This window comes from Carcharhinus amblyrhynchos, chromosome 29 (assembly GCF_965287045.1).
Source record: "Carcharhinus amblyrhynchos chromosome 29, sCarAmb.v2.hapA, whole genome shotgun sequence".
Lineage (NCBI taxonomy): Eukaryota > Metazoa > Chordata > Chondrichthyes > Carcharhiniformes > Carcharhinidae > Carcharhinus > Carcharhinus amblyrhynchos.
In genome coordinates, this window is record NC_137352.1 from 34,485,040 (window position 1) to 34,498,629 (window position 13,590).

General features: G+C 44.2%; 1 protein-coding gene across 3 annotated transcripts in view; it reads left to right on the plus strand.

Moving 5' to 3' along the window:
- Positions 1-13,590, plus strand: part of aplp2 (amyloid beta (A4) precursor-like protein 2) — a 201,029-nt gene that overhangs the window by 120,911 nt on the left and 66,528 nt on the right. For all 3 annotated transcript variants that reach the window (XM_080214733.1, XM_080214734.1, XM_080214735.1), the window contains exons 5-6: positions 691-872; positions 13,346-13,509. In XM_080214733.1, the coding sequence (XP_080070859.1) occupies positions 691-872; positions 13,346-13,509 (346 nt within the window). The remainder of the gene's footprint in view (positions 1-690; positions 873-13,345; positions 13,510-13,590) is intronic.

A 13,590-nucleotide genomic window follows, 5' to 3' on the forward strand; every position in this document is an offset into this window, starting at 1 on the left:
TTATCAATATGCATGTTAGCAACCATCACAGGTGCTCTTTTACCAAGGCATCTCCCCTGACTCCCAGTCCTGAGCAACATTTCTGCCACTTTATCATCATGGACTTTACTGCTTGTCCACCCAGCTTTCATCTCGCACAGTGATAGTGGACCCTTTTATATCGTTGTTGCACTGGCTATCTTAAGTTTATGCCACTGGCAGCAGTTCTTTCGTCCTTAATTCTACCATTAATGCTCCCTTTCTTTTGTGTCAATGACACCTTTGCTAATCTCTCCTTAGCTCTGACCTATTCTTAACCTTCAGTTTCGCCCCACCTCCTGCAACCCCTCTCCCACAATACAATCCATGACATTTCTACCTCCAGTTCTGCAGAAGAGTCACATGGATTGGAAATGTTAACCTGTTTTTCTCCCTCCATAGGTGCTGCCAGATTTGCTGAGTTTATCCAGCATTTTCTCCTATTATAGGCAAGACTATCCAGGCTATAGTTGTGGTGCATCCAAACAATATTTCAGAGTGGGATCAAAACCACTGACAAAACAATTGCTTGGCTTTGTAACTATGCGCAAGCTAAATATTACTGAGTGGTTACGGATCAATGTCTCATTATCTAATTGGACAAATGTTATTTCCTTCTACTGTTGGTCCTTGAGTCTGAAGTATGAATGTGTTCCTGCTGTTCTGTTTCAGGCTTGTACTGCTGAGTCTATGATTCTCCACACCTATGGAATGTTGCGTCCTTGTGGCATCGACAGGTTTCATGGTACCGAGTATGTTTGCTGCCCTCAAAACAAAATTGATGATGTGAATTCTGAAATGTCTGATCTTCAGAATCTGGATGAAGATGAAGAGGATGAAATTGCTGATGCAAGGTACTGCTGACACTTGTGAAAAATAATGAGAGTTTTAGAGGAGACAGTAGATTAGGAGACCTTACCCAATGAATTACACTGACCACTGTAACTTTGCATTCTGTGCTACCATCTGCACTGCTCATTGGTACTTCTGTGTCAGATGGTATCTGCCCTTCAGGTAAAGTGGGATTTTCCCTTCCGAACCCTTGATGCTTGATGGGTCAAAGGGCCTGTTCCTGTGATGTACTGGTCTTTTTCTTTGTTGTTCTAATTTATTCTTATTTATTAATGTAGAGTTATTGAGTCTGTGGGCTCTCTGACTCTGTTGTTTTCAAGTTATAAGCCTTGATGTAGGTCCAGTCCATACATTCAGTTTTACACAACTGTAAGAATTAGATTCTGTGCATGATGAACACCATAGAATCATAGAAAAACTACAGCACAAACAGGCCCTTCAGCCCACAAGTTGCGCCGATCATATCTCTACCTGCTAGGCTTACCTATAACCCTCAATCCTATTAAGTCCCATGTATTCATCCAGTAGTCTGTTAAAAGACCCTATTGAAATTGCCTTCACCACCACCGACGGCAGCCAATTCCACTCACCCACCACCCTCTGAGTGAAAAACTCAGCCCTGTACCTACTCCCCAGCACCTTAAACTTGTGTCCTGTTTTGGCAGCCATTTCAGCCCTGGGAAAAAGCTTCTGAGAATGCACCTGATCAATACCTCTCATCATCTTATACACCTCTATCAGGTCCCCTCTCATCCTTCATCTCTCCAAGGAGAAAAGACTAAGCTCTCTTAACCTATCCTCATAAGGCGTGCCACCCAATCCAGGTAACATCCTTGTAAATCTCCTCTGCACCCTTTCAATGGCTTCCACATCCTTCCTGTAATGAGGTGACCAGAATTGAGCACAGTAATCCAAGCGGGGTTTGACCAGAGTCTTATAGAGTTGCAGCATTATATCCCAACTCCTAAACTCAATTCCTCGATTGATGAAGTACACCATACATCTTTTTAATCACATCCTCTACCTGCAAAGCTGATTTGAGAGTCCTATGAATCCGGACCCCAAGATCCTTCTGATCATCCACACTGCTAAGAGTCTTACCCTTAATACTATATTCCTTCATCCCATTGGACATGCCAAAATGTACCACAACACATATATCTGGGTTGAAGTCCATCTGCCACTTCTACGCCCAATCTTGCATCCTGTGTCTCGCAGCAACTTCTGACATCCCTCCAGACTATCCACAACACCACCAACCTTCGTGTCATCGGCAAACTTACCAACCCATCCCTCCACTTCCTCATCCAGGTCATTTATAAAAATCACAAACAGCAAGGATCCCTGGGGCACTCCACTTCATGCAGAAAAAGACCCATCTACAACCACTCTCTGCCTTTTGTGGGAAAGCCAGTTGTGGATCCACAAAGCAACGTCCCCTTGGATCCCATGTCCCCTCAATTTCTCAATAAGCCTTGCATGGGGGACCTTATCGGACACCTTGCTGAAGTCCATATAAACCACATCTACCACTCTTCCTTTATCAATGTGTTTAGTCACCTTTTCAAAAAACTCAACCAGGCTCCTAAGGCACGATCTGCCTTTGACAAAGCCATGCTGACTACTTTTGATCATACTTCTCTAAATATTCATAAATCCTGTCTCTCAGGATCTTTTCCATCAACTTACCAACCACTGAGGTTAGACTTACTGGTCGATAATTTCCTGGGCTATCTCTATTTCCTTTCTTGGAAATAGGAACCACATCCGCAATCCTCCGGAACCTCCCCCGTCTCCATCGATGATGCAAAGATCATTGCCAGAGGCGCTGCAATCTCTTCCCTCGCCTCCCGTAGTAACCTGGGGTACATCCCATCTGGTCCCGGTGACTTATCTACCTTGGTGCTATTCAAAAGCTCCAACACACCCTCTTTCTTAATGTCCACATACTCAAGCTTTTCAGTCCGCTGCAAGCCTGCACTACAACCACCAAGATGTTTTGCCATCGTGAATACCGAAGTAAAAGCCATCTTGTCAGGTAATTCCCAGCTCGATGCTTATAACAAACGCATACATTTTAAAACATAAATGTGATTGTACGTTTTCACAGGATGGTGCAGTATTACCAATTATGCGCCACCTACTCTTTCCCCCCCCCGCTTAGCCCCAAGAAATCAGAAAATATTTTGGCCTCAACTACTTTCTGTGGTATTGAATTCCATACATTCACCACCCTCTGGATGAAGAAATTTCTCTGCACCTCGTCAAACTATGACCCCTCGTTCTGGATCCCCACACCATGGGGAACATTCTGTTTGAATCTACTCTGTCTAACTATTAGAATTTTATAAGGTTCTTTGAGGTCCCCTCTCATTCTTCTAAATTCCAATGAATATAGTCATATCTAACAGTCTCTCCTCATATGACAAAACTGCCATCTCAGGAATCAGCCTGGTATACCTTTGCTATACTCCCTTTATAACAAGGACATTCTTCCTCAGCTTAGGACAACAAAACTGCACACAATATTCTAGGTGTGGCCTCACCAACGCCCTGTACAAGTGCATTAAAACATCCCTATTTGTATGCTGAAATCCTCTTGCTGTGAAGGCCAACATAATGGAGCCAGACACTTTAGGAACTTTCACGTGGTTATTGGATAGGCACATAGAGCACACCAGAATGATAGGGAGTGGGATAGCTTGATCTTGGGTTTGGTCGTAACTCAGCACAACATCAAGGGCTGATGGGCCCGTACTGTGCGTACTTTTCTGTGTTTCTATGTTAACACACCAATGCCTTCTTTACTATTCATAGCAGCGTCAGCATTCAAGTTTTTTTTTAAACAGGAAGCTTGGGACTGAATAGAAATGTATTTGGTGTTGGTTTCAGTTGATCTTGAACTCTATGGCAGAAGACATTTTGTAGGACTGCTGCTGTGCAGAAAGACTCACATTATGCAGTAAACTTCTCCCTTCAAACACTACTTGCTCAGACTTGCAAATGTCCGAAGGGTGCCAATCTGTCTGTTCTGAATAACATTGGCAGATACAGGAAGGAATAACAGCTTTGTTGCTTGTAACGTTTGCAGCCAAACAGATATGAGAATGTGCTTGTAGAATGGGGATCAACAGATTGACAAGCTATTCTGCGTCATCACCTCTGTTTTGTAATGAGTCCAGCACCTGCTGTCCTTTAATTTTGTTGTGGTATCTGGCATTTGCCAAATCTCATCATCTGCTTACAGGACCCCAAACCAAGCAGGTGTTAAGTCCAGATAGTTTGGGATTTTGTCAGATATAGGGTGTATGTAAATTTCGAGAAGGTACATATCCCACTTACCTAAGCCAGGAGAACTTTGGTGCAAGTTCAAAACATTATAAACTAGAAAAAGACCCAGTTGGTCTGTCCAGCCTAGCACAAACTGTAAATTGTTATGGTGCATGAGCCATCTATATAATCTGTTCATTTTATGAAGACCTCATTCAAATCTCCTCTTTTCTGGAATTAAAAAGTTGAGTTCTTCAACTCTATTGGGATCCTTTAAACAAGATATCGATCTCTGGCTTTGTGTTCACCCACATTGTGGCGTTCCAAATGTGACCCAGCTGAAGATCTTGTACAGGGATAGTATTGTATTTTGGCTTTAAAATTGATTATTCTGGCAATATATTTTAGCTCATTTTTGCAGGCTTCCAAGCACTAGTTATGGACCTTGTATTACAAACAGCCATATCTTTCTCCCACCCAACGGTCTAGAGCTTGCCCTCCTGTAAATGCTTAGCCTGCCAGGTATAGGTTCACTCCCCTCATCTAAGTCTGCCTACAATCTGTTTTGCCACTCGGGTCCTGACCCCATCTAATTTTTAACATCATCCGTGAACTTGTAAAGAGCATCCTCAACACTTTTATCCAAATCAGTGATGCTGATGAAAGTCTGAAGCTTCAGCAGCAATCCTCACTTGTAAGTGGTCCCCATGGAGAATGATTGCTATTAATAACAAGCTTCTGTCTGCGGGAATGCAGTCAATTCTTAAACAAGCCAAAATTTGCCAGTTAATCTCACAGGACTCAATCTTATTAATTAATTGGAGTAAAGCCTTCCAAAGGCCATTTGGAAATCAACATGTACTGTGTCAACCAAGTAGTTAAAATTAATCAATTAATGACATGCCCAAACAGTTCAACTAGGCTGCTGAGACAAGACCTCTTTGAAACACTTTGTTGAGGCTTGTAATCCTCTCTCTGCTAAGGTGGCCATTCTTCATATCACATTGATCGCTAGCAATGTATCTCCAACTGTAATGAAGCTAATGGACCTCTAACTTGCCAGTTCAGACTTTCTGCCCTTTCAAATACTGATGCCTCATGGACTTGCCTCGAATTCAGAGTCTCCCAATTTCTTTGAGCCCTGGAACCTCAAGTGACCTCCCAAGAACATTGGGGAATCCCAAGCATTCTCAGTGTCGATTTCTTGCTGTGAAATAGATGTGAACACAGAAATCAAATGTAAACAACTCTTTGCCAACTATATTTAGACATATATTGGAATTAGCAAGAGATAAGCAGTCACAATATATACCTGCTGCAGTTGTAAATGCGCCTAGTTTGGGGGTGTTTAAGAAATCCATGGATAGGTTTATGGATGGTAAGGGTTTGGTTTAGATTAGAGGGTCATTGCTTTTTAACTGGTCGGTGCAACATCGTGGGCCGAAGGGCCTGTTCTGCGCTGTAATGTTCTATGTTCTATACCAAGGCACCAAACCTTCCACCCTGCTCCTTTCACGAGGCCTTGAGACCTCCCACCCTTTCCTGAGCCACTGCTACTGCCCAGAGGCTACCTGCAGTCTCCCCTCATCACTGCAACCCCACTTCCAGCTGATTGGTCTCCTGCCAGCTCTCACTTCACCTCAGCCTTGACGTTTCTGCCCAGCAACAGGGAGATTGGCCCATTTCATTTATTCTATCAGAGCAAGACCTGTTGGAGATCTGGATGCTGGTAGGCTGGTCAGCATATCAGCATGTGGTGTTCTAGGAGATCTTGCTCTGATTGGCTCATTTAATTTCTCTATTTCTTTTAAAATTTTGCACATTGGAACTGGTGTTTTCCTGATGGTGGCCAGCAGCTTAGTGGAACCCCTGGAGAACCTTCATGAAGCCGCAAGGATCTACGAACCCTAGTTTGGGAACCCCTGCTTGAGTCCATAGAGTAAGAAGTCTCACAACACCAGGTTAAAGTCCACCAGGTTGTGAGACTTCTTACTGTGTTTACCCCAGTCCAACGCCAGCATCTCCACATCGTGAGTCCATAGAAACAGTCCTAGACTTTAGTGAGCTATTAGGCAGATGAGTATATAGCTCAAACTGCTCAAATCCCAGCTCTTGGAGCACTCCAGTCAGAAATAGCAGAGTGATCAGTTTTAATCTGCTGTCAGAAACAGCAGGGTGACCAGTTTTGAGGGCCTTCTTGCCAGGATCATATACACATTCACATGGATGTAGAACTTGATCATCAGTCCTTCAATTTATGGTTAACTTATCATCGTCATCTGTTGTGAATACTGATGTAAAGTTGTCTTTTAAAACCTTTGCGTATACTGGAATTTTAACTGAATCTGCTCTGAGGAATCCTTTACATTAATGACTATCTGATTGCTAACATGATTGAAGAAGGCTTTGGGATTGCAGCCACTGGATACTCCATCTATTCCAAGAATTTTGTGGCTACTCTGATGGCAATTTTTATTGCCTTTTGCTGATTTCCCCTGAGGCTTTTTTTATAAACCTGTGAAAGTAATTTTGCTTGAGTCTGATTTCGTTCTTGTACGTGATCCATTAGCAAATTTGGCCTCATTTTACCATGTGCAATTCCCTGAACTCAAGTGACGTATATGCCTTTTTAAAATAATAGGACAGTTTTCAAATTGTCCTTTCTCCCTGTTATTTGTGTTGGTAATGTCCCTATATTGGAGGGTGACCTGATTTACTGGCCATAGTAAATGAACCTTTACAAATTTAATCTCCATGAAATCTGGCATTAGCACAAAATCAAGCTGAATCTAACAGTCGTCTTCCCCATGGAAATCTGAGCGTATGTGAGAGTCATCGTTTCAAAACTAAATCCAGCACCTTTCTTCACAGGGAGATCAGATGAGGATGACGATCTTTACATTTCCAGACTTTCCCTTTCGACAGGGCTATGTTTAAAAGTTTATTTATTAGTTACAAGTAGGCTTAAATTAACACTACAGTGGCTACTCTGGGACAGATAGGAGAGTCGGTAGTAATGGTAGGGACTCAGGGCTGGTGTGTTGCCTACCAGGGGCTGGGGTCCGGGATGTATCAGAGAGGATATTCAAGACTCTTAGGGGAGAGGGAGATCAACCCCAAGTTATAATTCATGTGGGGACACATGACATAGGGAGGCTAAGGGAAGGGGATATTAAGCAGAGATTCATGGAGTTGGGGTGGAAACTAAAGGCCAAGACAGACAGAGTGGTTATCTCTGGACTCTTGCCTGTGCCACGGGATAGTTTAGAGAGGAATAGAGAGAGGGAAAGTTTGAACTTGTGGCTGAGGGGATGGTGCAGGAGGGAGGGGTTCAAGTACTTGAGCAATTGGGGCTCATTCTGGGGAAGGTGGGACCTCTAAGAGTGATGGTTTACACCTGAACCAGAGGGGAACAAATATCCTGGGGGGTAAATTTGTGAAGGCTATGCGGAGTGGTTTAAACTGATTCAGAGGGGGGGTGGGATCCTGAGTAGAGGGGGTGAAAGTGAGGGGGGCATAGATGGGGACTGCAATGCACGGCATTGTGGGGGTGGGGCGGAGCAGGGTTTGAAATGCGTATACTTTAATGCGAGGAGTATTCGCAATAAAGTGGATGAACTTGCAGCGTGGATCAGTACCTGGGACTTTGATGTTGTGGCCATTTCAGAGACATGGATAGAGCAGGGTCAGGAATGGATGTTGCAGGTCCCGGGGTACAAATGCTTTAGTTGGAGTAGAGAAGGAGGTAGTGGGGGGGTGGGGTAGCATTATTGGTCAAGGACTGTATCACAGTGTCAGAGAGGAAGTTTGATGAGGACTTGTCTGTTGAGTTAGTATGGGCGGAGATTAGAAATAGGAGAGGAGAGGTCACCCTGCCGGGAGTCTTTTATAGACCTCCAAAAAGTTCTAGAGAGGTTGAGGAAAGGATTGCGGAGACGATCCTGGTTAGGAGTGAAAGTAATAGGGTAATTGTCATGGGGGACTTTAACTTTACTAATATTGATTGGAATTGCTATAGCTGTAGCTCGTTAGAGGGGTCAGTTTTTGTTCAAAGTGTGCAGGAAGGTTTTTTGACTCAGTATGTAGATAGGCCGACTAGAGGTGAGGCTATATTGGATTTGGTGCTGGGTAATGAGCCAGACCAGGTGCTAGACTTGGAAGTTGGTGTGCATTTCGGTGATAGTGACCACAATTCGGTTACGTTCACCTTAGTGATGGAAAGGGATAGGCATGAACCTCGGGTCAGTAGTTTTAGCTGGGGGAAGGGTAATTATGAGGCTATTAGGAGAGAATTAGGAAGCATAGGTTGGACTAGGAGATTACAGGGACTGGGAACGTCCGAAATGTGGAATTTTTTCAAGGAGCAGCTACTGCGGGTCTGTGATAGGTATGTCCCTGTCAGGCAAGGAGGATTTGGTAGGGCTAGGGAACCGTGGTGTACTAAAGAAGTTGATTCGTTGGTTAGGAAGAAAAAGGAGGCTTATGTTCGGATGAGGCTTGAGGGCTCAGGTAGTGCATTAGAAAGCTTTAGATTGGCTAGGAGGGAGTTGAAGAGGGAGTTAAGAAGGGCTAAAAGAGGACATGAGATGACTTTGGCTGATAGGATTAAGGAGAATCCTAAGGCGTTCTATAGGTATGTCAAGAACAGAAGGTTGGTTAGGGCAAGATTAGGGCCAGTTACAGACAGTAGAGGGAAGTTGTGTGTGGAACCGGAAGAGATTGGAGAGGCATTGAACCAATATTTCTCTTCGGTGTTCACGCAGGGGGACATGAATGTAGCTGAGGAGGACACTGGGGTGCAGGGGTGTAAAATAGAAAGTATTGCAGTTGATACCGGGGATGTGCTGGATATTCTAGAGGGCTTGAAAATAGATAAGTCCCCTGGTCCGGACGGGATTTACCCTTGGATTCTCTGGGAGGCTAGAGAGGTGATTGCAGAGCCTCTGGCTCTGATCTTCAGGTCATCGTTGGTCTCTGGTATAGTACCGGAAGATTGGAGGACAGCGAATGTTGTCCCATTGTTTAAGAAGGGGAACAGAGACTTCCCTGGGAATTATAGACCGGTGAGTCTTACTTCTGTTGTGGGCAAGGTTTTAGAAAGAATTATTAGGGATAGGATTTATAGTTATTTGGAGAGTAATGAATTGATTAGAGACAGTCAGCATGGTTTTGTAGCAGGTAGGTCGTGCCTTACTAACCTTATTGAGTTCTTTGAGAAAGTGACCAAAGAGGTGGATAGGGGTAAGGCAGTTGACGTGGTATATATGGATTTTAGTAAGGCATTTGATAAGGTTCACCATGGTAGGCTTCTGCAGAAAATGCAGATGTATGGGATTGGGGGTAATCTAGGTACTTGGATCAGGAATTGGCTAGCAGATAGGAGACAGAGGGTGGTGGTTGATGGTGAATATTCATCATGGAGTTCGGTTACGAGTGGTGTGCCTCAGGGATCTGTTTTGGGGCCACTGCTGTTTGTAATTTTTATTAATGATCTGGATGAGGGTATAGTTGGGTGGATTAGTAAGTTTGCTGATGACACCAAAGTCGGAGGTGTGGTAGATTGTGAGGAAGGGTGTCATAGTTTGCAGGGTGACTTAGACAGGTTGCAGAGCTGGGCCGCGAGGTGGCGGATGGAGTTTAATGCAGAGAAGTGTGAGGTAATTCATTTCGGTAGGAGTAACAGATGTGTTGAGTATAGGGCTAACGGGAGGACTTTGAATAGTGTGGAGGAGCAGAGGGATCTAGGTGTATGTGTACATAGATCCCTGAAAGTTGGGAATCAAGTAGATAAGGTTGTTAAGAAGGCATACGGTGTCTTGGCGTTTATTGGTAGGGGGATTGAATTTAGGAGTCGCAGCGTCATGTTGCAACTGTACACAACTCTGGTGCGGCCGCACTTGGAGTACTGTGTGCAGTTCTGGTCCCCACATTACAGGAAGGACGTGGAGGCTTTGGAGAGGGTGCAGAGGAGGTTTACCAGGATGTTGCCTGGTATGGAGGGGAGGTCCTATGAGGAGAGACTGAGGGATTTGGGGTTGTTTTTGCTGGAAAGGAGGCTAAGAGGGGATCTTATTGAAACATATAAGATGATTAGAGGTTTAGATAGGGTGGATAGTGATAGCCTTTTTCCTCGGATGGAGAAAGCTAGCACGAGGGGGCATGGCTTTAAATTAAGGGGGGGTAGTTATAGGATGGATGTCAGGGGTAGGTTCTTTACCCAGAGGGTGGTGAGGGATTGGAATGCCCTGCCTGCTGCAGTTGTAAATGCGCCTAGTTTGGGGGCGTTTAAGAGATCTGTGGATAGGTTTATGGACGAAAAGGGATTGGTTTAGATTAGTGGGTCAGTGTTTTTTTTAAAAAAACTGGTCGGCGCAACATCGTGGGCCGAAGGGCCTGTTCTGCGCTGTAATGTTCTATGTACAGTAATGTTGCCGTGAAATTCCCCTAGTCACCCCATTTTGGCACCTGTTTGGGTCAGTGCACCAAACCAGCATGTCTTGAAGATGTGGGAGGAAACCGGAAAGCATGGAGGAAACCCACAGAGATACGGGGAGAATGTGCAAACTCCACACGGACAGTGACCCGAGCCGGGAATTGAACCCAGGAAGCAGTGCTAACCACTGTGCCACCCCCATTGAAAACATTTTTGAAATATTACTTCAGTTGATCCACTTTGGATGTTAGCTAAGCAAAAAAGAAATCAAGTGGCGTCAGTAGGGCTTAGTGACCAGGTACCCGTGGTAGCTTTGAGAGATTTGATGATTGAAACAATCCGCAACCCACCTCCAGTGACCAGTCTATCAGTCAAAGCCATCCTATTCATTATGAACATTATCCTGGAGTATGGATGTGTATTAAATCGCTGAGTCTGCCCTGAAGCACGAACATCTGTCATAAAACCATAGAATTCTTACAGTGGAGAAAAAGGCCAATTGGCACACTGAGTCTACACCAACTCTCTGAAAGAGCATCCCAGGCCTTCCCATCTGCCTTATCCCCAGAACCCCTTCACTTGCTATGGCCAATCCATCTGCGCATCTTTGGACTGTGGGAGCAAACCAGAGCACCTGGAGGAAACCTACGTCCTCATAGGATGAATGTGCAAACTCCACATCTACAGTTACCCAAGTTACAGTTACAAACCTGTGTCCCTGGTGCGGTGAGGCAGCACTGCAATCCACTGTGCTGCCCTCCATATCATTCAGAACCAACTCTGTTTCCCACAGCATCATTCCCCTCTTCCTAAAGAAACACAGTTACCAATTGGTCCTGACGCACTGAGCATGAATTTGAGTGCTTGTTGGATGGACAGATAATTAACTTTGTGTGCAGCATGATAAATAGCACCACATGACCGAAAATGCAAGTAAATCCCATCTTCCTGTTGGCTGAGACCATAACAGGTCGCTCTGCCAGTTAGAGGTGTCAGGCTTCAGCAAGTTGGGAACAGCACAAAGGTATGCAATGAACCATCACAAACCCATGTTTTCATGCCCAGCTTTACACCAGATCTCTCCCAAAAGTGGAGCATTTCCTTATCACCTTAATGATAGACCTTCAACGTGATAAAATTCACAAATCCAAGCCAAGTACTGTGAAGCAGACCTCCTTGTCCCCAGTAATCCAAGTATTTTATAACAGGCTATGATGGAATTGTGACCACTGAAGCTATGGCACCAGGCAAATGACCAGTGCCTGTGGGCAGACGCTTCATACAACAGCCCTTTCCCCTTTTCTGCCAGAAATTCATTTCACAAATTGGTTCTGGATCTTACATTTGATGTTATGTGGAGTTGCAAACCATGTGCGCAAATGAGGACGTTTTGGAGAGGAATGGAAAAATCTGAAAGAAGAAACAAATATATACATGTTAAACTGAGTTAACATGAAAATTAATCAAATACAATCAAATATGGGCATGCTGGGCAGCAGAGGACAACTATGAGACGCCATACTGAAGCAAATTGCCCCCATGACTTTTATTCCACCAGCTGGTTCTCTTATACCTGCTCCCTCAGTGCCCCTGCTATGGTGTTCACTTATCAGGTACCTTAATATTAAAATGAGGCAATATTCCACACATTGATTCACTTTGAAGTGTAATGATGGTTATTACATAAGAAAATATATGAATGTTTCCAGAGCATGATATTTGATCATAGAATAGAATCCTGACAGTGCAGAAAGAGGCCATACAGCCCATCAAGCCTGCACTGACCAAATCCTGCCCAGGCCTTATCCCCATAACCCTATGGATTTACCCTGCTAGTTTCTCTGTCACGAAGGGGCAATTTAGCATAGCCAATCAACCTAACCTGCAGATCTTTGGTGCGTGGGAGGAAAACAGAACACCTGGAGAAAACCCACGCAGACATGGGGAGAACGTGCACACTCTTCATAGTCGCCCAAAGCTAGAATCGAACCCAGATCCCTGACGCTATGAGGCAGCAGCGCTTGCCACTGTGCCACCACTCCTCATTGCTGGCCAGTAACTGTATAGGATAATGGGTGCACAGGGATACCTGGTGAGAACAGCTATAAGCCTGGCAGTGAGGGCTCAGCCAACAAGCACAAGCCCCCGTGGCCCAGTGAGGGTCTTCTGCAGCATCATCTTCTGGCCGGGAGAGACAAGGGGACAGTGACCCAAGTGGAGAATGCCCTGATAAAAGTAGTTCAAAATTGAGAGATCTAAGCTTGACTTCATCCTCAGGTCAATAAGTTTTGATAGTACACAATACTTGCAGCACTGACCAGGCACAAGTCAAATGGCAAATGATTGACTTATCAAATGGTAAGTCAAATGGCATTGCATGACAAGAATAAAATCAACATAATGCTGTCCTAGTTGGGTATCTAGTCCTTGAGGGAGACCTGTTTTTCATACAGCAGTAGGATAACAGTATAGTAGATAGGCTGTAGTAAGTAGGTCGGGATTGGAACAATGGGAGAGGGATTGAACAGTGCATCTGTGACCAGAGACTAAATGCCACAAAAGCATTAATTGAGCAATTTACAAATTAAAATCCAATAGGTGGAATCCTTTGGGCAGCATGCCTGAGTCAGTAACGTGTCAGAGTCTGTGGAGACTCAGTTATGAAATGTGCAAATGGGAAGTGGGCTATGGGTCGGGATAATCAATCTCACAAAATGGACATTTTCTAATGCTGAATGCACCTTTCTAACTGTCCTCCACTAAATTCCTTAGCCAAGAGGAGTCCATCGAAGTAGAAAAAATGGCTGTTAAGGAGGATGAGGAGGATGAACTGGATTATGACTATTCTGAAGAAGATGAAGATGAATATACTGATGACTGGGAGGAGGAAAGCAGTGAGGAGGATTTGTACAAAAATAATCACGATGATATGAAAGGTATTTCAAGTATTCGTTATTGTGTACAAAAGCTATTAAAAGGTTTTTAACTTTACATTTTATCATGTGGTTGAAAAACAA